Below are 27,458 nucleotides of genomic sequence, written 5' to 3' on the forward strand. Positions count from 1 at the left end.
GACAGCACTGAATACTTTTTGAGTGCCAATCAAAATGTGTCTGTTGTGTCAGATCCTACTCTTGTTTACTTATCCATCAATCTACTGTCTATACTTGCTTATCTTTTGCCGGGGTTGTGCTGGGTCTGAAGTCTCTTCAAGCACCACCTGCTTACAGCAATCCATCTGCACTGGGATGGAAGAGCTAGAGAAATGTGTTACTGAAAAAGGTTTAGAATGTCTTGGCCATTTTGTGAAGCTCGGTCGAGGAATATAGGCATAAGTATACAGGCATTACAAGTGAGAACACTACATACTGCCAGACCCTTACTGATGGCCCCTTCCTGAACTCTTACCACACCAACAAGATTTATTAAGCATCCAAATAAGGAGACTCTTCATTCATTTATGCACATCTATTGGATATTGTAATCTAAAGCTTTGTCTCCTACCAAACAGCCGGGGGAGTCAACTTTTAGTCCCTTGTTCAGCTCAGACTCCAAAAACACTGGATGCCACCTTCTCCATAAGGTAACTGGACAGTCTCTTTTATTTGGTCTGTTCTACTTAAACAGCCACATCATCCAGTTTGTGATAAAGGCTTTCTGTTATAAATTTGAAGCTCGGGCTGAGATGACCCTGATGACATCACTATGATGTCATTGGGGTCATTTTCTCAGCCACAGGTAACACTACACAACTGCTTTCACAGGCTGAGTTGTGCTAACCGCAACAGTAATCTGAACTTTACTTGTAAAGTCACTGGAACCTTTGATTAAAGGCTTCCTTCTCCATTGTCTATATCTTATCTTTTCTCCCATCAGTTGCAAGACAGTGTCACCTGTTAAAAAAAGTCAAAGTGCAGAAATCTATGTGTGCCAAGGTAGCAAACAAGTCTTAAATAAGAATAATACTTTTCAGTAGCACCAGCTCAGGACAAAGGACAGAAATGTTGGCCTTACTGAGCATCAGATGACACAGCCTTGATGTAAGTGTCCAGTATGCACAAAAATCCTACTTTAAATTTGTTGATTTCAACCAACAACAGGAGTTTAAAAATGGGGCTGAAATAAAAGACAAAGGGGTGTTTTTATAGCCAAAGAAAGGTGTGTTTGCTGATCATCAATCAAGGAGGTCATTTAAAGAAAAAAAACGATTTAAATATCTTGGCCGGTGTCTTTCACTCAGCACTTCTCGTATTGTCACTGTTTGCCAAAAATCATCATGATGTTTTCGATTTTTTTTTTTTTTTTGTCTTTGTTAGCGTTGCGGCCTCTTTGTTCCTCTGTAAGCTGCCTTATGTTACCTTGAACACTCAAGAAAAGTGTTGACTGTCAGACCTCTATTAAAGCTGACACATGCTGCTCTTTGGTATTTTACTTTCTATGACTCATCAGTGCAGCTGCCTTTGGAGCTCTTACTTTAGAATATCACAGGTTTTTTTTTTTTCAAACCACAATCCTGACTCCAATATTTAACAAAAAGCATTTATATTTTATCATCTATCATACATTTCTGTATAAAAACCAGACAAACAAAAATAAAACAACTGTTTTTACTGGAGCACACAATTTTGATTTTGTTGTCAGTGTAGTGAAAGCTGTAAGTTTGAGTGCGGCTGTTTTTATTCTCAACAACAATACAACAAATTCACAACAACGCAAATAAATAAATAGATGAAGATACAAAACTTAGCACTTTTACTTTTGGCTTTGTTGAGAATAAAAAATATTATGGAATATTTTCCTAAAGTGTCACAAAGAAATCATTAACATTCAATGAAAAAAAATGACAATAAAAAAAGACTATTACACTTTAGCTAAAGAACTAAATTAATTTCTGTGAAGTAGAGTACTGTCAGAGTATTTGTATTTTATCATCAGACTGATCATATTTTGTGATGTAACACCGGACTGACAAGCTGCTCTGAACTCTTATAAACAATAGACTGGTTGAAAACCCCTACACACACACACACACACACACACACACATACATACACAGTCTTGTTTCAATCACTTTTGAAGACCTTACACAAACTTACATTCATTTCCTGGAGGCTTAACCACCACCTAACCATAACAATAAACATTACTTCCTAATCCCAGCCCTTAGCTTAACCAAACCCTAACCTCAGCCTAATGGGGACTTGCATTGTGTCTCCATATGTAAAGCGGGTCAACACCTGCTGACAAAACTTTGAATTCTAGATAAGTTTAGTTGGAAGCTCAGCTCATTGTTAACTTTCTAGCTGTAACCAGAGCTTTCAAACATTTCTCGTGGTCCTCCTTTGTTCAGTTGAAGGTGCCAAGTCTGAGTGTCCACAACAGCTTTTAGACTTTTCTACAGTGTGTGCATCGCAGAGCTCAATTTTAAAGATCAGTGAATTGTAAATTGTATGTTAAAGGTTAATTCAACAGATTTCATTTTGAACTTTCCAGATAGATTTCTTTAAAATTCAATGGATGAGCATAGCAGAGGGAGTTCTAATTCTTGACACTCTGCTGACTCGAACGTCTCTCCAGATTTGGACAGTAAAATTGTCGAAGGCAGGGAAGAAGGCGTCACTTTAAGAGTATTTCTGCGAGCTGCTTTAACAGAGGAATAACAGATAATTAAGCTGTCAGCGCTCTCAGCTCAGTGCGAGAGGATCACTGAGATTAAAGCAGGAGAGGAGCAGATCTGTCTGTCCTGACTCAGCTTCGTCACACAGCAGCTCCACGTCGAAGCTGAGTCACCGCCTTCACTCTGAGTCTTCGCACCCTCAGGTCCGGTGATCCTGCAGGTTTAACTGGACCAGACCGGACTGAAAAACTGGTTCTGAAAAACTAGTTCAGGCTTTTCTCTCAGTGCATTCTTAAAGGTCCTTTAATTCACAGTCATCAACTTTATGTACCGTCTTTTTCAGTTCCACACGAGAATGACTACATGCTGCAACCAGCAGTGCAATGTGACTGAGTACAATTATTCAAGTACTGTACTTAAGTACAAATGTGATAAACTTAATGTTTACTTTTAATTTCCATGCTTCTATGCTTCTGATCCACAATATCTCAGAGGCAGATGCTGTCCTTTTTACTCCACTACATTTCTCTTACTAGTTACACTTTTCTTATCCTTCTGGTCAAATGAAATCCATGTATCAGATGTGTTGATTTTGAATGTTATGTGATGAGAAAATTCTTCTACTTCTTAAGCTAAACAAGCTATTTAAAGCCCCTCTTGGGTTGGCCGAAAAATGCATCATGACAAAGCTGGGAACGAGCTGTTGTTCGAAGCACATGACAAGCTAACTTCTTTAAGATATGTGGTTCTCACACACGACAGGCATGTGATGATCTTATAGAATATGAGTCAGTGCTGTAGATTAAACCAGCCAACAGCTTATAAAGTAGTTCAAACGAGCTCAGCCTTAAACATCTAATGCAGTGACATTCAACATGAATGTAGCATCAGATATAAATAAAACTCTGACAGGGAACAATTTACTGTACAGTGGACAGTTAATGCTTCGTGTAGACACTTTAAGTACATTTATCTGATAATAATATTTCTGACTATAATTCTTTTACTTAAGTAAGGTTTTGAATACAGGTGTTTTACTTTGTAGTGGAATGTTGTCATAGTGACGTGTTTTACTTAAGTAAAAGCTCTAAATACTTGTTCCAAGCCTGCAGCATCAATTGAGAACCTTATGGGAGGGAAGTTTTAGGAAAAGTTGCTTTTCCAACACAAAGCACAACAACTTACAATAAAATTATTTGCTTTATAAGCTAACATGGATGCAAAACTATGACCAAAACTCTAGTTTAATTATGATAAAATTGTAAATAAATTAAGTCATATCACAAAAATTAAACATGAAAAATCACCTCTGTGCTCTTTCCTTTAAATAATCTTGAAGAAAAGGTGTATCAGACAGCAGCTATATAGCACATGAGGCTTTTCTTCAAGCATCTTCCTCAAGTTCAATCTGAAGAAAGACCCTCATCAGTGTCAAGTGGTTTTGAATTGGGTTCGGGCTTTTTTTAATGCATAAACCTTCAAGGTTGGCTTGAAGTACAGTTATTTTCGGCCATAAATCAGTACAAATTTCTCTCTTCCTCTGACTAACTGAACAAGTCATCTGCATGTACTGAATATGTTGCATTAGCCTGAGAACAGTCGGTAATGTTGATAATAAAGCAAATTTACAGCTGTGGATTGTGGGTTGGGTTAGAGTCTCAAAGAATAACACTTACAGAGCTTTTATGATGTAAAGTCACCATTAGAAGGATGATGCCACAAAATTAAAGTCATTCTCTGATTAAAATAACAGATGGTACTATGGTGGCCAGGATTAACCAAATAAATGCTGACTCACAGCAGGAAACCTGGTCCAAGTCTCAGTTCCAGAGATGTGTAATATCTAGTCCCAGGGAACAAACTCAGTAAGTGACGTTAAATTTAGGAACTAAAAGTTCCTTTTGCAAATTTCTGTTTCGATTTCCAGCATTTTTATAAACAATAATTAAATTAGACCCATAATCAAGTTTGTTCAAGCCAATGTTTGATGCTATAATATATGACAAATGATATGAATGGATGGTGTTAAGAAGACCCTGCACAGTTAAGTAGAGAAGAAACACGAACACCAGGAAGAGCATCAAAGCATCTATCTTGTTTATTCTTATCATTTTTGCTAAATGCACCAGCAATAAAATATTTAGCAAATATAATTAAGTCTCACCTTTCTTGTTTGTCCACAATCACTTTTTATCTGGCTGTTGGTCTAAAGAATTTGGACCGTCCTAAATTAGACCAGCATGAACAGTACTGACCATAAACTAAAGTAGTCTCAAGTCTTGTGTTTGACCAAATGCTGCTGCTGTAGTTATATACTTCTACCTTTGACTTTTTAGAGGAGGAGGACCCTCACTTTCTCAAAATAGGCAAACGCTTAGGCTTATCACTTCCAGGAAAATGTTCCGGACCATTTGATTCTTTGACATATTCCGAGAAACAAGCCTTTCGCATTTTACAGGATATGACATAAGCGTTTGTGTTTTCATGGGAGTTAATGGCCATGAAACCAAACTGAAAAAACACAAAAAAAAGACATGAATGCAAAGCAAATGCTGAGAGGTGGATTGTAAGGGCTCAGGAGGGTTTTCAAGCTCAATGATAAAAGCTATAGAGCTGTTCTCAGGTTTCATACGGTGCCTTTACTGCACAAAGGTTGTAGATAATAAGCAGGAAGCTGGTTTCAGCCTGCAGGACTGATGTCAGAACAGAGAGCCACAGTGCTGCCTCGTCCGTCAAACAGCAGCTCGTGTTGTCTCAGCGCCCGGCACAGGAAAGGTCAGGCCTGCTGCTCCAGCACTGAACAAACAGCACAACACCATGTGGGGTTTTTCAGCTGAACACACACACACAGAAACACACACTGTGAGATGCATCCAGACACACACACACATACATTATCAACTAGACACAAGCAGACACACAAACACACCAAATACGGGTTTGGACACTGGTGGGCTCATGTAGGCATGCGCACGCACACACACACACACACACACAAATGTAATGTATGCGAGGCAGGCTGCACAGTGCTGGGACACCTGTTGTAGGGCTGCGGCAGAGCGGTGCTGAGGTGTTGACACAGCAGCTACTGCAAAGTTTGAATCAGGACGAGGCACACTGAAAACCACCATTTCACACATCTTCTCTGCTCAGAAGTTTGTTAAACTGCAACCACGAAAATCAGTTACGGCAAAGAGTACCATCACTCCTCGTCACATACCTTCACATCATTGTAGTGAGGTGAGAATTTCTCTTTCAGCCACACAATCTTTTATTTTTTATTTTAATATAAGAAAATAATTTGGGATTTTTCACTCAAAGTGATGCAGTCTTTCACAGGAATATATTCAAAAATCTTGCTGTACGAAGTAATCCTTTAAATTCCTGGACTTCCACTGGAATCTAATCAACTGTTCCTTTGCAGGTGATTACATTTTTTTTCGACATTTGCTTTTAAATCTGTCACAAACTGTAGATTCTGAGTGACATGAAACAGCAGATCATCTGGTTAGCTGCTTCAGGATTCCTGGTTGTTTATATAACAACCAGCCTTACTTGTTATATCTTTCAAGACCAACCAACACAATTAACTCCAAACTCCATTCATTTCATTGGAACTCGTTATTTAAGACTGCAGTGCTGCTCACTTCCTTTACACCACCAATGCCGTTTCAAGATGAATGTGAGCCGTGTGTCTTTCTTGGATTCAGCCTTCACCACATTTGATCGCATTTATTGGACAGAAAAACTCAGAGGAAGCAGAACAAGGTGGTGCGGTGGTTAACACCTCACAGCGAGAGGATTCAGTTCAGTCCAGGCCCTTCTGTGTGGAGTTTGCATGTTCTCCCTGTGCCTGTGTGGGTTGTCTGCAGGTACTCCGGCTTCCTCTCACAGTCCCAAAAAAAACTGACTGACGACCAGTCCAGGGTGCAGCCCCCCCCCAGCAACCCCACACAGATAAAGTGTGACCCAGGTTTGGGTCTGATTTCTTTTTACAAGCTTTAATCACGTAAAAGTTGTTGGGTTTTTGTTAACTGCCTGTAACTGCCTGGTGGTCATAACCTATAAAAACCGATCAGGGACCACACACACACTCACGCACACACACACACACACACACACACACACACACACTCTGTCTGGAACAGACAAAACATTGTCCTCAAAAACCTGTGATGCAGTCCAGAAAATCAACCACACAATTACACACACAGGCAGCACATCCTTATAACAAAAGTAAACAAAAAACAACAACAACAACAACAAAAAACACACGTATGTTGTATGCCTTCAAAAAAACGTATTTTCAGAACCTATCCCTTCTGTGAATGCACTGTTCACTATTAAACACACTGTTCAAGTGCCATATAAATATTATAGAAACACTACAGGATGGTGATATCATGGGAGACGCATCGCTATAAACACACAGCTGGGTATCATACAAACACTCCAGTTCCTTCCTACAAATAGTGACATCAAAACACATGAAACAAAGATGATATATGATAGTTTACATACCAAGAGACCATTAAATATTTTTATGATATAAAATATGAAACATCAAGTACTACCAAAAACATATAGCAATGTTAACAGGAATACAACTCAATACTGATACCCCAGAGAGGAAACAAACACAATCAAGTCTTATAACATTCCTCTAAATTCATTACCAAATATATATTTCACAGTAATGTCAAAGCAGAATTACTGTAACAGGATACATTTCAGAGCCATAGTGACAGACTTCTATTGAGTACCACTGACGCACTTCAGTAGTCAGAGGAAATGTTATTTAAATATCATAGTCGAACCAAAGATGTAAACAGGCCACAATATGACAACCAGCAGCACGAACAGCCCCAAATGTATCATCTCTTACATAAACAGACCCGGTTAATTAATGGAAAGTGGTAGTACGGCTCGGTTTGGCTCGGCACAGCAGATAAGGAGCGGGGTTGCATAGGAACAGAGGAAAGTGAGTCTCAGGAGGGCGAAAGTAGCTCAAAACAGGGAAGGAGGAGAGAAGGGTGAACCGGTCTGAAATGTACTTTAAAGCGAGTGCAGACTGCGTCATCCAGAATCTCTCTGTGTCAAAATGTTCAGTAAAGTCAAGAGTTAAGGAGTTTGACAGTGGAGTTTTTATTTAAAAATGAATCCTTTTCACTTGGTTTAGTCTACTGTCATAATTCAGCTATGGGGTGTACTGACTATGTGCAGAAATACGAGCTTTGCGCTTTAAATTTGGTGTTATCACCACATTGAGTGAAAACGTGTCTATATTTGGTGTCAAACTAATTAAAGTTGTGTTATGTTAATGCTCCGGAGGGGAATTAACTGGAACATGAAATATTTCTCGTTGACATTGATTTTCACTCTGTGTCGCAGGTGTTTTGCTTGTCAGGATCAACTGGCGTTAGAAGGTCAGAGTTCACCCCATAAGAACACGGTTATCCCCAACCTTTAAAACAGTAATGACAAAGAAAGGCATGTACTCACATGTGAAACTCCTGCGTTAAAAGCTGAGGGTTTTTTTTCTTTATCTCGCTTTCACACCATCACTGCTCCACCGTGCCCCGCTCACAGGTGCCAAATCCCATCCAGAGAGGAGGCGCAAAGTGGCCGATCCATGAGCTCAAAAATCCGCGCAGCGCGAGAAAAGAAAAGCGTTTGGAGTAAAACCTCTTGCAGGAAGAAGAAAAAGATAATGACGCTTTTTTGTCTTTACATCCAAACAGACTGATAATGATGATGTAAATAATGAGGAGCGACAAGAGCGCAGAAGTGTCCCTCCAGCAGCGGCAGAGGAGCGGACTGTAGCGCTTCAGTCCAGCCGGGGAGGGGAAAGTGCGCACCGGGCTGCTTCACTCCGACTGCTCCGCTTCCTCCTGCATCTTCTCAACTTCAGCCGCTTTAATCCTCCAGGAGCGGATTCAGCTTTCTTTTGTTCCCCTTAATTCCCGAAAACACACTCCACCACTTCGGGAAAAGAGAATTTCAATTTCTTCTCATCCTTTGCAGGTGTGATAATTAATAAGAAGATCACACGCTTCCAAAAGAAAAGTCCTCCCCGTGGCTCCTGCTGTTGCCTTTATATTTTTTTTCTTTAGAGAAATTCATTGAAGGCGAAAAGTGTAAAGTTTTGCCGTCAGACCGGAGTGTTTTGATGCGCCGGTAGGTCGTTAGGTTGGTAGAGCTGACCGGCCGGACTCCCACCATCCCCGTCGCTTGATCGCCCCCTGGACGCTCGGACGGAGAGAGAGAGACAGAGAGAGAGAGAGGCAGGGGGAGAGAGAGAGGTGGAGTATCGCGAGGTTACGCCCTAAGTCCTGTTTGTCTCGCGCTTTGTGGTGGCCGAGGACAAACGCACGCGCACGCGCACGCCATCAAACGATACACACATAAGCACACAAGTATGGAGTGCAAAATACACACACAGACACGTAAAAACACACTTGTTCAGGCACGCACGCGCCCATTAAGCACTTAAAAATACAGAGAACACACCCGCGCGCGCACACACACACACGCACACAAAGCTTTTAATTGTGTGCCTTTAATTCAGTGTAAAACAATTTGTCTGCTCCCGGGGTATTTGAGCTGAGGTGTACTGATATAATGTGACCTGATATATGTATTAATATCACATCACAAGACATACATTACATGGCCAAAAGCATGTGGATGACCTCTTTTATCTTGTTTGAGACCCTTAGTTCAGTTTCAGCATGTCAATCTGTACAAAGGCAGCTCCATGAAGAATTGGGTGGTTCCAGTTTTTCATGGAGTCAACCCCATCACACACACACACACACACACACACACACACACACACACACACACACACACACACACACACACACACACATACAGCCGATCTCTGCAGCAGGTTCAACATCAACATCTGGTGGAGGTGCTTAGAGCAGCACATTAATGAACAAAGTGTCAAAATGACATGTTACACATATAGTTGTCTTTATATTATATTATATTATATATTTAACTCTGCTGGTAAACTTAGATAAAAGTCTTTAACCTGCTAAAAGATGTACTTTGAATTTTGACAACCTGTTATCATGGCAATGAAAATAATATGAGTGATAATAAGAAACAAATGAATTTTTAACATGGCAGTAATGACCTCCATGGATTATCCTGAAGTAATAAAAGAACTAAGTGATAACCACTCAGTTAACTCATCATGCAGTTCAAGAGAAATAAATGATAGAGTCAAAGGGTCAATATTTGCACTGTCATTTGAGAACTGTTTTTTGTAAAGGAACACATGTAAGAAATATAAACATTCTTCAAACAACTTCTACAGTCTGCTTTTCCATCTCAGCTGCCCAACTTTAGCAATAACCAGTTTCTTCTCAGAATGCTGCTGTTTCCTGTGAGTCCACAGAGTGAGGTGTGCAAGAGTCTCCCCCTTCTGGTTGCCATCAGTTATTGTGATGATAGCGGAAAGAAAATCTTAAAAATTTTGATATTTATTGGGTTATATTGTTCTAATAATAGTTAGTAATAATTATTTGTAGAATTCACGTTTAAGTTTCTTAAATAGTTTTCTATCAACACTTATTTAAAAACAATTCACATACCAGACTTGGTTATGTTTCTATTCAATTTAAGAAACTATTCACACAGTAATAGGATTTTAACAGGCATCTCTCGGCTGACAGAGCTTAGGAATTTGTGTGTGTGTGTGTGAGAGAGAGAGAGCCATTTTAACTCAAACTGACACCAGCAGCAAAACCAAGATGTTAACTGCATTTTCACATTCTTTTCCAACAAGTGGTTAACATGTCAGTAATTCCTTTATGAACAAAAGAAAACAAGTTTCAGAATCAGTTGTTGTTGTGCTATTTCATAAATGTTTTAATTTGATTATTTTGTCAATAAAGATTTGGAGAATTTGCTTGCTGATGTGTATTCCAGTCCCATGATGCTGAGTGCAGAAAGATTTTCCCTCTGAGTTGAGAAAACACTGACTTTAAATTTCTGTGACTGAGAAGATGCTGCTGGTATGTCAGGTTAATAGGAAGTTTGGAGAGCGAAAGCAGTGTAAAGTAAAATTCCTGTGTGATTCTTGGTTTAGTTTCCACATCTGCTCAGAATATCATGATGCAGAGTTAACTTACTTTATAGTTTAACTAAATGGCTTGAATTGTGGAAACACAGTTTGTTTCCATCTTGGTGTATTCTTACAACACAATTTCAAAGTTTTCATCTGTTTTTGTGTCTACAGTTTATTTATTATTATTTTTTTTTGTTGTTGAGGTCAAATTAAAATGTTTCAGATACTTTAACATAAAAAATTGCCCCTGGTTTAATCTACAACTTTTCATCATGTAGGAAAAATGTAATTTCTCTTTCGTTTCCTTTGTTTATTTGGTCCGACAATGTACAAATGTTTGTATAGATCAGGTTTTGTAATTGTTTTTTTCATGTTATGCAAAACTTCTAATTGAGCAATTGAATTCTAATTGAAAAGTTGAATCACTATAATATGTATAGTGTGTGAATCCTGAGCTGCTCAGTGTGCCTTGTTAAATCACTTCTGAAGACACACTTTTTTTATCATAATGAATTGAATTTCAAGCTCCCCCATTTTAATTTTATACTACAGCGCCCTCTGTAGGCTGAAAGCAATCACTGCTATGTAAACTCATGCAGCCAATAAAACGTCCCACTTAAAATTGTGGCTTTAGATCTCTCACGAGAACAGAACATTGTTCATATACTTCATACACTAAAACAGCCTTTAGATTTCTTTAGACAGCCTTTATTTCATTTTCAATAAGGAAATCATGAAAGTTTTTTTCTTGACGGCATTAAATAGTCCAGGAAGAAGCATAACCGTAGATCAAAATGTTTAGTCGGACCTGTCACACGCTTATGTTCCACTTAATTTTTAGACTTCACTGTAACATATGTCTCTATTTGCGTACTGCGCACTGGTCTCACATTAATTTACTTGTTGAATATCTTGTTCCTGCTTTGTCTTATTGTCTTTCAATGTAATGGAAAGGAAATTTTGTAAGTGCTGCAAATTTCATTACATATGGACTCCATGGCCTTTGCATTAAAATGCATGCAACACTTCTTTGAGACCCATCCACCAAAATGTGTCCCGTCTGTGAGTCGGATTCCACTGCCTGATGGTACGACAGACTTAAGTATATTTTAAAAATGTATTCATTATTCTCCTCATATTAAATCTATTCTCCGCCCCAAGTATTTAAAACTCCTGGTCTTCTGCCACGTTTTTGCTCCTTTCCAAAGAGAAGAACGAGACTGGGAAGCTGCACCGCAAGCTGATTGGTCTAAAATCAAGAGAGGCCGCCTTTGGTCCCGCCCTTTAACTGGTTCAGTGACTCTGATTGGTAAAATACAAAGTCAATCACGGTTACTATGGACTGGCTGTACGTGTATCCTAGTGTGGACGTGATTTTTGGTCAAGTCGTAGAGCAGATAACATCAGCAAGTAGGAGCGTGTACATCATCCATGTTTTTTATAATTACAGCTAGCTTAGCTTGTTAGTTCGCAGCTGCATAACTGAAAAACCTGCACTGGATAATTTAAGAAGAAATGGCTCAGAGAAAGAATGCCAAAACCCATTCCAAAAAAGGTCAGTACCCTTTCCTTGCTAACGTTAGATAATCTGAGCCCTGGACGCACCTTCTGTCGTCTGAACATATTTCCATTTCATATTCTGCAATTTAAAGTAGTTTTCACTACAAGCAAAATTGCATGTTGTTCAGAACAAAACGGAAGATGTTGTAAGAGTCGTTTAGCTACATTCTTCTATGCGGCTAACATTACAATACAATGTGCAGCACAAACAAGTTACATCTTTTATTGTTGGATCGCCCGTGTTTTCCACCGCCTTCTTTGCCTGCTTGGTGTCAGGAGGCAGAGCTGACTGACAATGAAACTTAAGACTTTATTCAAGTAAAGAGAGTTTCTGTATCGGTATTTTACCTATGCCAAACAGAGAAGTGTTTTTTATACGTTTATGCTCCTGTCGTAGTCAGTGTTTGCTTGTCAGTGTTTGCCTCGTAATAAGAACATATTAACATGAAGAATTCTGAATTGAGTCTGATTTTACGTTTTCGCAAAAAAACGAGGGCAGTTTAGCCTTGTTTTGCTATCTGTCAGCAAATGGAGAATGTAGAAGACGTAATGTAACATATTAAACCACACTGTTAAGTTTAAATCAAAGGATGCTCTGTGTGACTGCTAGCTTGCTTGTCCAGCAGCAGCATTGCAGTGGCCCTGTAACGTTAAATGACTAGCAGCTAGCCTAGCTGTGATAGCCTGCTAACATCAGGTAACAAGCTAACTTAATAGTGATGTTTCTGTGTCATTAGCGAGGTGGCCCAGGAATGGAGACAAACACATAGATTAAAAAATAAATAAATTCATAAGCCTGACACAAACATTTATTTTTCTTAAGTAGTCAATAACATAGTTTCATCACAATCGGTAATTAGCACAAGTAGACTTGAGTTCTGTGAACATTTGCATCTTTGTTGTCACTACAATCATTTCTGTGATACTCACACGTGTTGAGTTATTTGCTCTGTATCCTAATATAATGAAATTACATGTGGGAAAGCTTGTTTAAGTTTCAGGTTGAAAAAAGGAGAAATACTTTTTGATATTGCTGTTCTTACGGTCTGTTTGCTCAATAACTATTAAAGAAAGATCAGTAGTTTACACAACTTTCAATTTTCTATTTAATAACAAGTCCCATCCCTTACAAGTGTGATGTGTCCCTCAGAATCAGCAAATAAAGACCTCTTTCCCGTTCTCAGACTTTTCAGTGCCGATCATTATCAGCTATATTAGGCTGAGTACACATAGGATGTGCTGGTCATCCAGAAATAATAATTTAATATTAGTACTTGATCTTCACATTGATTATTGCCAAACTCAGCATTGTGTGTGTGTGTGTCTGTAAAGGGGAAACTCACACTATGAGATAGAAATGCATAGCACCTCTGCTATAATCTACCTTCGATAAGTATGAAAATCCAAATCACAACAGCAGATGTGTTTTCCAAGCACACAGCCAGGTTGTTCTCATTCAGCAAGCAACACAGATTAGAGCAGGAGAGACCACAAATCGTTGAGCTTCATTTTATTTCTGACCACACATAGTATCCCTTTAAACCTCTTCACTGTACTAATTTTTTTTCTTGTAAAGTAAGGGGCAGCTAACTGTTACTTATACTGTTTACAGATAAATCAACCCATTATTTTCTTGATTAATTATTTGGTCTACAAAATGTAAAAAGAAGAGAGGAAAAAAGCCCATCAATAGAAAATAACATCTTCGCACAACCAAAGATAGCCAAAGATACCCAAAGATATTCGTTTTACTTAATCCTTTTACTTAATCCCCGCAGTTGCTAGATTGATTGCTTAACCTGTTAAGTACGGTGTCATATGTTTGATATTTGATATTGGTACAATAGACTGTATAATAAATAATGGTTGCCACAGTGATGTTACCCACTGGTTTGTGGACGTCTGTTTTGAAGCCTTGTATGTGGCATTATGGTCATCACCTTCTTGGTTTTTTAGAGACAGAAATGACAATTTTTGGATGAGAGAGTGGAGTTGGGGAGGATACACATTGCTGGGCCTCTATTCTGACTGTATGTGACAGAGAACCTGAGGACAGGGTGTGGAGGCAATTTGTAAGCCACAAGATTGCCACAACCTAAAATATACGCCGCTTTTACTCTGAATGGGACCATAATTTACAAAAATTTACAAAATCAGGCCGTATTGAAGAAGATTTGAAATTAGCAATGAGAACACAAATTCATTATGAAAACATTCACTGAAGTAATAAATCAAGTGATCAAGTAGGATCATTTTCTCATAAGCTTACATACAATCAGACTTCTCTTTGAAATCAATGGTGTTGCCCACTACTAGCCATAGGCAAATGCAGTTTTCAGTCCCAGAATGTCTGTCTGCTGTTAATGATTGCTGTCCAGTCTCAGGCAGCAGTGTTAAATCACATTCAACAAATCTTGCCTTGGTAATGATTTACTTGTGTTTAACGTGAAGTTGATAGGTATCATGGATGGTCATGGTCTGCTGTGCTACAGTAAAACCTTCCTGTACTGTCTCTTTAATTACGGTGACATATCCCAGAACTGAGACACACACACACACACACACACACACACTCACACATTCACACACAGCATACAGCATACAGCAGTCTGTGTGTGTGAACAAACAAGTGTCAAGGTTATTTTGTGGACTGTTCTGTCCTCTCTGGCATCTCACACACACACACACACACTGTCCCTGGGTTTGTCAGCTCTAAGAATAGTGTGGATCAGGTTCTAAATGGCCAGTAGATTGTAGTACTGCTAGGAGGAAGAGCAGGAGCTCTTTCTGTCTCCTGCCCAGCGTAGTCATTTATTTTTGATTAATAATTTAGAGTCTTTGTTCTTTCTGATTGTTTTTTTTTTATCTCTTTTCATCATCTCGTTGATTTAATACTTCTACTTTTTTGTATAGTTTTCTTGAAGTTCTTTTCATTCTTTTCTTTTCATATTTTTGAAAAGTTGATGGCTGTTTAGTGTGCAACCCACTGTGTATATCTGGTCAGGAGGGTTTGTCTGCACTGGTTCCTGTTTGGCTTGGTTCTGTTTTCGGGTTCATCTTAGACTTGAGACAGGCCATGCAGCGCTACCGCCACTATGGCAACTCGTACTCCTCCTCAACCTCTTCAGTTCCTGTAGAGGAGGTCCACGCTGAAGAGGAGGAGTACGCTGAAAAGGAGGTGTATGAAGAGGAGGTAGAACCACTGATACAGGAGGAGGTCCAGGAGACAGGTAGGATTGGTGCATGAATCGACTAAGTTTGGTTTAACTTAGGCTTTATTCTTATGTGGCCTGGCCTGGTTTGGTTAGGAGGTGTTAATGAAGAGGAGGTGAAGGAGGAAGTCCAGCCTGTCATAGAGGAGACAGGTAGGAATGGTTTATGAACTTGTTTTGGCATGGATTGGTGTGGTTGGCATGGTTAGTCGGTGTGTTTATGATGAATGGAGCTCAGTGGTACTTTGGTGGATATCTGTAAACCATATGCTACTCAGTATGGAATTGTCTGATTTTACATGCACCGTGTTTTTTGTGAAGTTTGCTGCAGGTAGTGCAGACAAAATGTCTGCCACTGTAAGAGAGAGAGAGAGCATGGGTCAGAGTGAACTTGATGTTGTTAAAAAAAAAAGGCAAAAAATGTGATCTGCAACTGAACGCACACTGTCATAGTTCCTCTGTATCACAGTCTGGAAACCAGCTTAACCCAAAGAGTCTTATTATTGTACCAAAGAAAGAAAATGTGGCAGTATCTTTGAATTGCATATATACATAGAATCAAAAATAACTAAATACTAAGCTTGTCTGAAAATTTAGGAGTTATGTAGTGACGTCATTATTAGAAACTGACTACTTTTGTCATGTATGGAGACCTTACCCGTATGGATGCTGTCATCATCGTTCCCATGGACCTGGTGAATAGGGAGTAGTCTGGAAAAGTATGTCATTTTGAAATAGAAAATATGTAAGATCCCTGAATATTGCACATATTCACAGATAGACAGTTTAAATGGAGGATTTGGTTGTTTGTGTGTATATGTAGAGGCAGAATGCGGCTCAGCGTATCTGTATTTATCTGGTATGGTTTGGCTTTGCATTACATAAAGTTGAGCTATAAATTTTTGAAGTGGATGGAGCCGCATTTTGGTAAAATTTTGGTGAAAACAGCTCCCCACTCTTTGCAACTTTATTGGTTGATATTCCATCTCCTGCTGTAATACTACTTTAAATAAAGCCTGCCAGACAGCACACATGTTGAATAACCACCATTTAAACAATTGAGGATGTCACTTGTTGAATCATTGCTGCCCCTGAACAGTAAAGAAACTGTTCTCAGGCTTCATTGCTTTTAGAAACACACACATTGAACCGAATTTAGAGTAATAAAATGCCAAGATATTTTTGGTTTCTACTGTGAGCATTGAGGTCATTAATTAGATCTGAGTGTGATACTAAAGCAGACAGCTGTTGTCATTAGTTACAGCTATTACAGCTATCAGTGTTGGAGGACAAGCAGTTGTTGTCAGCTCTCTCTCTCTCTCTCTCTCTCTCTCTCTCTCTCTCTGTCTGTCTGTTTCTCAGGGTCATGTTGACTTTATGTCTCTCACTCTATTCCTGGGTTGGCCTGCCCTTTCCGGCTTCTTTATCTGATTTTGTCAATACGTTTTCCACTTTTGGCCCATGAATACGTACTTTATATCCTAAGGGGAATCCTTTAGATGTATGTCAAAAAAGCAGAAGTTGTTGGTCAATTTTAACTTGACAGGACGAGGAGCTTGGACATCAAGAGGAAGCCAGATGAGATGGTTTGGGCTTCTGATTAACATACCTCCTGGGCACCTTGCCCTAGAGGTTTTCTGAGCATGTTCAGTTGGGAGGAGACCCTGGGATAGATCCAGGATTTACTGGAGAGATTGCATATCTGACCTGACCTTGGGACAAGCCAGGAGCTAGAAAATGTTGTTGTAGAGAGGGACTGCTGGAATACCCTTATTATCCTGCTGCTACCACAACCTGACCCCAGATGAGCATAAGAAAATGAATGGATGGATGGATGAATTCCGACATTTCCTTCAGTCGCTCCATTTTTACACATTTTTATTGTTTCCTACATTAACTCTACACTTTCATATTCTGTAAAAATAACAAAATAATAAAATAACAATTACATTCTTTGACATTAAAGTCTTGTGTTTTATATTGTGTTTATTTACTTGCATGTGTGCTTTTGACCAGTGTTTGCATCACATACACAGTAGCACACTGTTAAGTAGCACACTGTTACACACACTTCTCATTGTCTTTAAGCATGTGTTGCTTGACTTACAGTCCTAAGGTTACAGCCCTTCACACCACAGCAACAAAAACAGGACATCTCAAATATAGCTCCGGACAGCATTTAACCATTTTTACAATCAGGCAGCAAGGTAGTGTAACCTTTAGGTAGCTGTAGCAACAGGATGCATACATCATGCTACATTATCAGGTAATTTTTGCAGATAAAAAGAAGACGACCATCTATTAAACTGAATGCAAACACATAATTTTAAACAGATCATTTAAGTGCAACAGCAGAAGAGACATAATGCACAATTTTAACATTTACATTTTCATGTCCTCAGAGGGGAAGACGCAGCCGATGGAAAGCAAGAATGGAAAGCGGACAGAGAGAGGAGGAGGAGGAGGAGATGCAGGAGGAGGTTCTAAGTACTCCATGTTTACCTGGTTTATAGTCTTGGCTCTCCTGGGAGTCTGGAGCTCCGTGGCTGTGGTCTACTTTGACATTGTGGACTATGACAGCGTCATCGGTAAGTAAGATCAGTTTGATCACTGGAATGTGGTGTCATGGTACAGGAAAGATGCACTACATTTAGAAATCAGCAGTGGCTGTCAGTTTAACTACAAGTGTCTGCAGCAGTGTCACCAGTGAGTACAGAGCAAGATGGTTAATGGTTCAGCTTTTGCAGATTTTTCAGCACAGGTACTGTGGGATTTTAAACTACATTAACACTGCAGGAACTGACATGTTTAGTTGTGAGAAGTTCTCAAGGATGACATTCAGCCAGGCATTTTTCCTGCTATTGGATTAATTTAAATCCTTCATGCAAGTACATGCACAAGTGTTGGTAAAAAGCTAGTCCCACAAGCTTTAGATAACATTTAGTGTGTAAAAGCATTCAGGAGACAGTCTTTATGCGTGTATAATGTCGCTAAAATAGAGATGCAGTGTTTTATCTGCGGCAAGTGTCATGTTAGACCATAGATGACCTTTACACAAACATCGTTCAGGAGAAGAATTTATTAATTTATTAATCTTGTGAAGATAACTACACAACACTAAAGAGCTTTATAATTACAGAAAAAGATCTTGTAATGTGGTTTCTATGAGACACAAAGTCATAGTTATATCAAAGTCTTTTTTTGTGAATACATTGGGCCTCCGTTGCACTCTCACAATCTCACCTGTGAGCAAAGGGCTTCAAAATTATATAAGGTTATTGTTTGGAAAATATAGATGTTAATGTCTGAAATAAGATGATAACACTGGTCATGAAGTCTGACAAACATGTATGAGTGAACTTCAGGTTTCAGTCAGAGGCAAAAAAAAAAAAAAAAATGGTCTAGTGACCTAGTTACATGACAAACACACTCAGAGCGCTAAGTTTCAAAATGTTGGTTTTCATATAGGAACCTGGCTGTATCTTAATGCGGTTATGACAGTCACCCAGGGCTTTCACAACCACTTCCTCCCAGACACACACACTAAACCTATTGTGTCGTGTCATTAAGACACACTTTTATATTATTATTATTATTATTATTATTATTATTATTATTATTAAATGTAAAATCTGTATGAAGGGAAAAAAGATCAGAAAATTCAAAGTCTGATTCTTGAAGCATGCACACAGACAGCTGAATTGTTCAGTGTGTTAATCTTTGTGAATAAGGATTATTCTTAAATTGGATCCAAGTTTCTCATTAGGATGAGGAAATGCCCAAATAATCATATGGAAGGGTGAAAATCCTGCAGAAAACAGACGCATGTAACTGAAATGATATGTTTGCTGGGAACCATGGTATTCATAACTTTGTAGCAACAGTTTAAATGGAATATTATGACTAACTTAAAACATTGCTGTTTTATGGCCCACAAACGAAAATCAGAATCTGTGTGTCAGTTTACAGGTGGTTCATCCCATTCGTAACTTTTACTATCAGCTTTGAATACTCAAGAAATGAAAATGTGTTTGATCAAATTTGTTTGTACAGACCAGAAGCTTACAAAAGTTAACCTGAAAGATGTGTGGTGCAGTGTTTCATGCATGAGGTCCATTGTCCATGGTCCATCCTCTTTGACTGGAGCAGAGACAAAGATTCACCCTGTATTACTATAATTTCTTATGGCTTCTATATCTTCTTCCCTTTTTCTCTTCTTCTTTTCTCTCTGTGTGTTATCTCTGCATGCAGCCAGAGCTAAGGAGTTTCGCATGAACTTTTCTGAAGTTTTACAAGGTATGGTCTCAAGATTTATGGTTCTATATTGCACTGTGTGCTTCCATCAGAGCCACCAGACTACTCCAAGGAATATAATGAGATGGGTTCAAATAGGGTTTGATATGGATAAATGGAGTTATGGTCAAAGGTACGATGGTATAGAAACTGGTTTGAATAAGAAAAAAAGCACCTGCCATTGAGGGGAAACAATATACAGATGTAGGTTAGCGAAGAAGGACTAACAAAGAAAAGCAGAAAGCAGTCTGATAACAATCTATATCTACAGTAAAATACAATTGGCTGATATGATTGGTGGCATTTCACACTTGTGTTCACATGGTTGCATTGAGTCCTGGCAACAAACCTCAGGGATTGAATCACATGCAAAGTGGGGTTTGTACTACAGTCATGGTTTTTAAATGACCCATGTGTGTCTGACTGCAGACCTGTTCTCAGAAAAGGCAGACAGGAAACTGAAAGTTATTTGTTTGTGGTTTATTTCATTGTGCTTTCTGAGCAAAGCCAAAATAGGCAACAGAAATTAAGCACTCAGCAGACCGAGAGGTAAAGAACCGGCTCGAATAACCACACAACAGGAACTTCACAAGGGCTCGTATGAGGACAGCTTCAAGCTTCAGTTTGCACCAGTTTGTGTGAATTCCCTTCTCTACCCTCAACAGTGAAAACTCAGCCAAACATCTTCTTTTTTTATAATGCCGTTACAAACCTCATGTATTTCCTGCAGACTACTACACATTCAGACAATCAAGACATCAAACAGTTGCAAATTTATAAAAACAAATCTCATAGTTTATGTGCTAACTGTAGACCTTCCAAATGTACACTATATACACAAAAGTATTGGGACACTGGACCATTACACCAACAGGGACTTTAATGACATTGCATGCTAAATACACAGACAGCTTTGCAGCTATAACAGCTTCCACACTTCTGGAGAGGGTTTCCACAAGATTTTGGAGTGTTTTTCTGGGAGTTTTTGCCCATTCAGGCAGTAGAGTATTTGTGAGGTCACACACTGATGTTGGACGAAAAGGCCTGGTTCAGAATCTCTGTTCCAGTTCATCCCAAAGGTGCTTGATGGGGTTGAGGTCAGGGCTCTGTATGGGCCAGTCAAGTTCTTCCACACCAAACTCATCCAACTTTTCTTTATAGAGCTTTGCTTTGTGCACTGGGACACAGTCATGCTGGAATAGAAAAGGGCCTTCAACAAACTGTTGCCACAAGGTTGGAAGCATAGCATTGACCAAAATGTCTTGATATGCTGAAACATTAAGATTTCCCTTCACTGTATGTAAGGGGCCGAGCCCAACGCCTGAAAAACAGCCCCATAAAGAGGTATGTCTAGATACTTTTGAGTATATAGTGTATTTATCAAACTATATACTTTAATTGTACCATACTCTGTGCATGTAAATGCACCATGACCCTAACCAGTCAGGATACTAATGTGACAGTTACCATCTGCCCATATGATGATAGACAAACAGCCACAGAGTCTTGATGGATTCAACTCGTAGATGAAGTGCATTCAGCTTGTGGTGAAGAATTTGTGTTGATTTCATAGCTTGATGAGTTAAAAATAAATCATGGTGATGGACTACATGCGAGCTGTGTGAGTGAATGTTAAAGACATCATTATTCTTCTAAAACACATCCTTCCTCTTTCTTTATTGCCACTGTTGTAAAGGGACACTTCTGGTCTTTGACATATTGCTGCTGTTAATATGCTGTGTTCTATGTTATTAATAGCTTCTACAAGTAGCAGAGCTCTGCTTCCTGACTCAAAGCCATTTTTTTATTAAAGATTCAGCCTAAATTTAAGTTTGGTTATTTTCATATGTCGTCTCTCTTTCTCCCGCTGACGGCGACCATAAAGTAAACGTGCAGGTTTTTAAGGTTTTGGTACAGCTGGATTCAGGTCTCATCTGCATCTGTGCAGAACTGATAGTAAAAATACGTATTAAATTAAAATGATGAATTATCAAAATAAAAAAGAAAATTGCAAATTATTGGAGGAATTAATTGAATCTTCAGAACAATGTCCCAAAGTAAGGTGTGTTAATAGTTAAAACATAATCTTATTCACATCATATTCATCAAGTTTACAGGCACATATTTACTGATGTTTTTACTTGGGTATTTATTGCTTTAAAAGTTTCCATGAGGTTGAACTTGTTTGTGTAAAGGCAGGACAGGCAGGATGCTGTATATGTGTGTTTCTCAGCCTTCCTCTCCTCTCCTCCTTCAGGGAAACTGAAAGCCTACGACACAGACGGCGATGGAGACTTCGACGTGGAAGATGCTAAAGTTCTGCTCGGCAAGTTTGCTTTATTTATTTTTGTTCTCTGTTATTGTACCTGTTTTCACCGTGTAGGATTTGGCTGATGTGGTTTACAGTGGTGTCCCAGTCAGAGTTTCCGTTATCCAGTAATTATTAATTGTATAAAGGGTCAAAGATAATTGAATAAATCTCTTGGGCAGTTTGGCAAATACTGATGCTCTGGCTATTGATGCACAGCATCAGCTATCTCCTCAGATGTCTTGTAAATATACATAATATTTGACAAGAATTTCTCAGATTCGTCTGTAAGTGTTTTTTGTTTTTTTTTGAGGAAAATCTGGGTCCCAGTGCTTCAGTTTGAAACAGTACCCAGTCTTACTCTGTTGTTTGAACTACTAAAAGAGTGATGAGATCAGGCACATCTGTATATCAGTGAGTCTAAAACCAGCTGCAGTGGTGTGTCAACTCACAGTCGTGGCTTTCTGATGGCCTGTTCTGTTGCCTCAGCAACACGATTCTGAATATTGAAGTTCATCGTGAGAGTGGACAACTTCAGTTGTTGTTGGCTGATTTTTGTAGGTGGTGTAAAAGCCAAATACTTGAACACACCGCAAGATTTCATGTTAAGGTCTGCTTTTTGTTTTTCTTGTTTTTCTGTTCATCTATCCTGTATGTACAGTAACTGGTGTCTATATACCAACATGAACAGACAGTAATGCTATAGCAGGGAAACTAGTTCCTGAAAGAGTCATGTTTTTGATCTTGTAAGTGCTTCTGTGATACACACCGATTGGTTCGTCAGTGGATTCACATCACCCTTAGGGTATTAGACCTTTAGTCAATTAGGAATTCATTGACTAGAACATTCTGTAAATGGGGTGCTTAAAAATATCTGGTAGGACTATTTAATCCCTTAAAAATCATCACATTCCGCAGACAGCAGCTGGTATAATCAATAAGGAAGTTGTACTACAGATGTAGTTTCTTTTTTAAGTGTAAGACACTGAAGAAGTGCAGAGCAGTAGAGCAAAGATGGCCGCCTACATTACTTGTTGTAACGCGGATAGGAAGTCAGAGACTGCCTGACGAGACTGAGACAGGAATTAAAGGCTTATTTATTGTCTGTGCTTCATATGCAACTTCTTTAACTTACTATCTTTCTCTTTCCCACATCTTCATCCTTTTATTTTTTGCCCTGTTTTCATTATGGTTGCTCTCCTTCCCTTTGTACCATCTTTCATCCTTCCTCCCTTAGATCCTTTCTTGTTTTCTTCTCTCTCATATGTTCCTCTCTCCTTCTCATTCAGTATTCTTAACATTTTTTTGTCCTCTGTTCACTCCTCCTCCTCCTCGTTCTTGAATATACTGCCTTTCATACTCTACTCCTTCTGTGCTTCACCCTTTTGTCTACATTCCAATTTTTCATCCCTACCTCTGCTCCCACCCTATGTGTTTTTCTTCTTCCCTCCCTTTCTCTCTCCTTCTCTCTTTCGTCAGGCTTGTCCAAAGATGGCGGTGGTAGAGGGAATGCCGAGTCACTTGAAGAGGTTCTTAATATTTTAGCTGAGGAGGGCTCTGATTGGATCTATGGCTTCTTCACCTTCCTTTATGATGTAGTGTCCTCACCTGTAGAGCGGGGTGTGGAGGAGGAGGGGAAAGAGGCAGCAGCTGAGGTGCAGGACGAGGCTGGCACAGCCTCTTATGATGACGGAGAAGTCAAAGAGGTCATACTGGACCTCCAGAACCAATAGGAGGACACAAAGCAGAGCCACAGCCAGTAACAAGGCTCCCACTACTTACCAATGAGGACCAGACTGAATGTAACCCTGTCCAGCTGGCGATGGATGGGAGTATTGTGGTGCAGAAGACCCAGTGCAGGGCAGTCTTATTTCTACTGCAGGGCCAAACTGGTCATAGAGTCCTTTTAAATAAATTAGAAACACTCAAAAGAGCATATACGTTCCTAAAACGCTTGTTTTGGTTTAAAAATGGAGTCAGTTTACTGCATTTTAGTTAATTTAATAGTACACCCAATAATAGTGTCATTCTATGTCTTATTATTTATTGCATATTACATAAATAATAATAAAATATATCATTTATCAAATGTATTTATTTACATGAAATGTTATTTTTTTAACATTTCATAACCTTTATTATTATAATTATTAATGACAAATTGTGTATATATTTTACTCTAATGCCGACCATTTAGTATCCATCAGTTTTTGGATCTCCTGCCTCTGAGGAAGCCATGTGTTTCCCTTTTATATCTGTGAAAATGAGCAGTGAACATTTAATTACCTTTTCTTAACTCATTTTTATTTATTGTTTAATAGTTTTTTTTCTTACAGTAATGTTGTTTCCACCTGATGATTAAGTTGCAAGCAGGGTCTGTTTTGAAAACCATTTTTGTCATGGAGGAGACTGTTAATCTAACATTGTAGATTGCAGAATAAGACTGAAAGTATCAAAGTGTTGTTACTTTTTCAGTACTACATGTATACATACACAAAACAATGATATCTGGATTTGATGAAAAGTGCCAAAACTATTAAAAATGGATCTCAAATCAGATTTTCAACCCAGTGGCCACAATATTAGCAAGATATTAACAAATATTAACAATTTCACAGATGTCTTGCTATGTGTTCCGTGCTTTTTCATTAGCACTTCCAAAAGAAAATTAACAACTGTAATCTGTAACAAAATTATACATACATGAAAGGGGAACAATCAAATCATGCATTACCTGCCCTTTTCTCAAACTAAATAAAACACATAACATTGTCTGCCATAGTTGGTCTTAAATGAGACGAAATGTTGTATATTCACCATCAGTCAGGCTCCACATGGTCTCTTATTCTGGTGTGTTTTGTTGGCTATCAACTCATGTTGAACGCTCTCCTAAACTTAACAGTGTTTGCTGTGATATAGAACTTGAAAGGTAACTGTCCATAGTTGTATTTGATGATATTAACATGTTGTTGTTGAGTTGAAGATGGTGATAATAAGCTTGATTCTGACTCTGTGTTATGTAATATTAATATGACTCATTTTATATTAACAGTATATCGACAATTACCTTTTTCTGCCTGTAAACCACTAACAATTGCATCAGTAGATTATATTCTGCTTTCTATTTGTAGAGAAATATGAAATCAAGTCGACAAGCTCATCTGACTTCTTTTACCCTGTTTGATCATGTTGGTATCTTTGCCTTATTTATTCATTTTAGACAACATTTAATACTGAAATACACACTAATATTCTGGAAGTATGTGTACAGTGTACAGCAATCATGTAACTAATAGGGCAACAGTTGGTTGTGGTGATATAAAAGGAACTGCAGCTTTGTTTAAAACTTGTGTGTCAGTCTCCAGAGTTGACCACCATTCATTCATCCCATATGCTTTTTGTCCAGAAGGTGTTTTATGTCGGAAATCAAGCTCTCGCCTCCTTTAGTATTGGGTGTCTTGCTTTTTCTTTGAGGACTTCAATTGTAGATATCAGACCCAGTTTAAAGACCCAGATTAACAGTGACAAATGTTTTGTTGTCTTTCTTCTCTGCTCTCTAGCCACATTTTCTTGATGTCTAAATTATCACTAAATAAGCACTCACATTGACTTTCATTAAGTGAACCAGTTTCAAAGCCCTTTTATTGTGCACAGTGGCTCACATGTTGCCTTACACCTAAATAGACTGGAGTCACTGTTAATGTTACTAGTCACACTTGTCTTGCTATAACAAGGCGAAATGTCTGCTGTGAGAAAGGTCTATGCACAAGTGCGATTAGCTGGTGATATTTGTCACATGAAACAAGGTCCTGAACAGCAAGTGTGGCACAGCAACTAAATAAACAATTTATGCATCGGTGCGCTCAATGAATTATTGAAAACTCAGAAGACTTTAATATGCACAAGGCAGCTGACTGTTTACGTTTCACAGTAAAATACTAGTGACCTGACGCTATTTTCATTAACTTGCTCTGCTATGTGTTTGTTCAGATGAAAAGAAGTTAAAAGGTCCTACTCTAAGGAGAGACAGGCTGAAAAAAGGTACTGTGCAAATAGTGTGTTTTTGTGCCCTGACCTCTCAGATGTCCCCCCAACTGATACTCTGCTAAGAATTCTTCTGACAAAGCTGTCTATTTCCAAACCTTGTAGAGGACAAGAAAGAGGTGAAGAAAGGTAAAGTTAAAGGTACTGTCCCAGTTTCCTCTGTCACTGCTTGACTCTGAGTAACCGAATGGTGGAGTGAAGCAGAAAGATTCCCCCTGTACTGAATCTAAAAGCATGTGTGACACTGCAGGGTTGCACTGAGAGACAATCAATAAGTGTGAACATCACAGCTAAGTCAGTTTCTAAAAGTGCATGTTAAATAGGTGGGCTGAACCTTACACTAGAAGTTCACATGCTCAGTGCTCACTTCACTTCCTGGTTGGTTTAGAGGAATTAAAGCACTGTAGAGACTTTTTCATGCATTTTGTAACAATGTTTTAGTAATATCTCTGGGTGGTGTAGCCATGGCTGGCAATGTTACAATATTGGATTTGCAGTGTTTGTGCATTAGATTTGCAAGTTATGCCCAGTAATTTGGTTATTTTATTTGTAAGTAATTTCTCAGTTGCATTTACAAAAAGCTTCTCTGTATTGCAGTAAACCTCACCATTGAGATATGATATTACACATAGCATGGTTGAGGATTAAATCTAGAAGATAAGGTTTGTAGACAGAACTCTGTGGAGTCCTCTAGCTGGCAACGTAATGTCAGAATTGTTGACTGTGTCTTGACATGACTTCAGTTTTTAGGGTTGATCGCTTTTTGCTATCGTGTGTTGTGGCAGCAGTGTACATTGCCTGGTGTGATGATTTAACCTTTGTTTTCAGCATGTTGACCTTCAGTATCAAATGTGCATTTGATGTGTATGTCATCCCAGGGGACAAGAGGTTAGAGGCCATTGATCAAGAGATAAAAACCCCAAAAGGTAGAGTTCGGATCCCTTTGTGTGAGTTTGCCTGTGACTTATTACCTGTGAGTTAACCTGTACCACTGATTAATCCTTTGTTATATCCATCTGACTGAAGAAAACAGGCGACTGAGGCGAATAAGTGATTTACATTTGATGTCTAGCTCAAGCTCTTTGTTACCACTGAGCTCTGTGCTACACATTGTGTCAAGGTGAATCTGAGCTGACAGGCTGTTTGTTCTCCTCTTTGGTAGACGAGGCAGCTGGGGAGACTGCTGCTAGAAGCAGCACAACCAGAGGTACTAAAACCTACTGCCTGCACATTTCTTTTTACTTTTCTTTAGGCCTGACTTGATATTTTAAGGCATGACTAGTAGCTGTGAGTCCAGTGATGTGATTAGAATTATATAATACATTTTATGACCAAATAGATTAGCTGTGTCTCACCATCATTGGATTAAATCCTTTATCCATGAATACTTTTATTTAACACTATGAACCTGTAGAGG

General features: G+C 38.8%; 2 protein-coding genes across 16 annotated transcripts in view; one reads left to right on the forward strand and one right to left on the reverse strand.

Annotated features, from left to right (window-relative positions):
* LOC124049359 (sodium channel protein type 4 subunit alpha-like) overlaps positions 1–8,825 on the reverse strand; it is a 174,567-nt gene extending 165,742 nt beyond the window's left edge. Inside the window, exon 1 of the mRNA XM_046370892.1 lies at positions 8,047–8,825. The gene's annotated coding sequence lies outside the window, so the exon portion shown is untranslated. The remainder of the gene's footprint in view (positions 1–8,046) is intronic.
* Positions 8,826–11,950: 3,125 nt separating this feature from the next.
* unm_hu7910 (un-named hu7910) overlaps positions 11,951–27,458 on the forward strand; it is a 32,877-nt gene continuing 17,369 nt past the window's right edge. For 4 of the 15 annotated variants that reach the window (XM_046370704.1, XM_046370707.1, XM_046370708.1 and 1 more), the window contains exons 1-9: positions 15,123–15,414; positions 15,493–15,549; positions 17,799–17,984; positions 19,648–19,692; positions 21,947–22,015; positions 25,988–26,038; positions 26,147–26,182; positions 26,920–26,967; positions 27,204–27,248. In XM_046370704.1, the coding sequence (XP_046226660.1) occupies positions 15,261–15,414; positions 15,493–15,549; positions 17,799–17,984; positions 19,648–19,692; positions 21,947–22,015; positions 25,988–26,038; positions 26,147–26,182; positions 26,920–26,967; positions 27,204–27,248 (691 nt within the window). In that variant the 5' untranslated portion in view covers positions 15,123–15,260. Of the gene's footprint in view, positions 12,180–14,622; positions 15,415–15,492; positions 15,550–17,798; positions 17,985–19,647; positions 19,693–21,946; positions 22,016–25,987; positions 26,039–26,146; positions 26,183–26,919; positions 26,968–27,203; positions 27,249–27,458 lie in introns of those variants that run through there. The other 11 variants (XM_046370710.1, XM_046370712.1, XM_046370713.1 and 8 more) reach the window with 8 other exon arrangements.

The sequence above is a fragment of the Scatophagus argus genome, chromosome 18, assembly GCF_020382885.2.
Source record: "Scatophagus argus isolate fScaArg1 chromosome 18, fScaArg1.pri, whole genome shotgun sequence".
NCBI lineage: Eukaryota > Metazoa > Chordata > Actinopteri > Scatophagidae > Scatophagus > Scatophagus argus.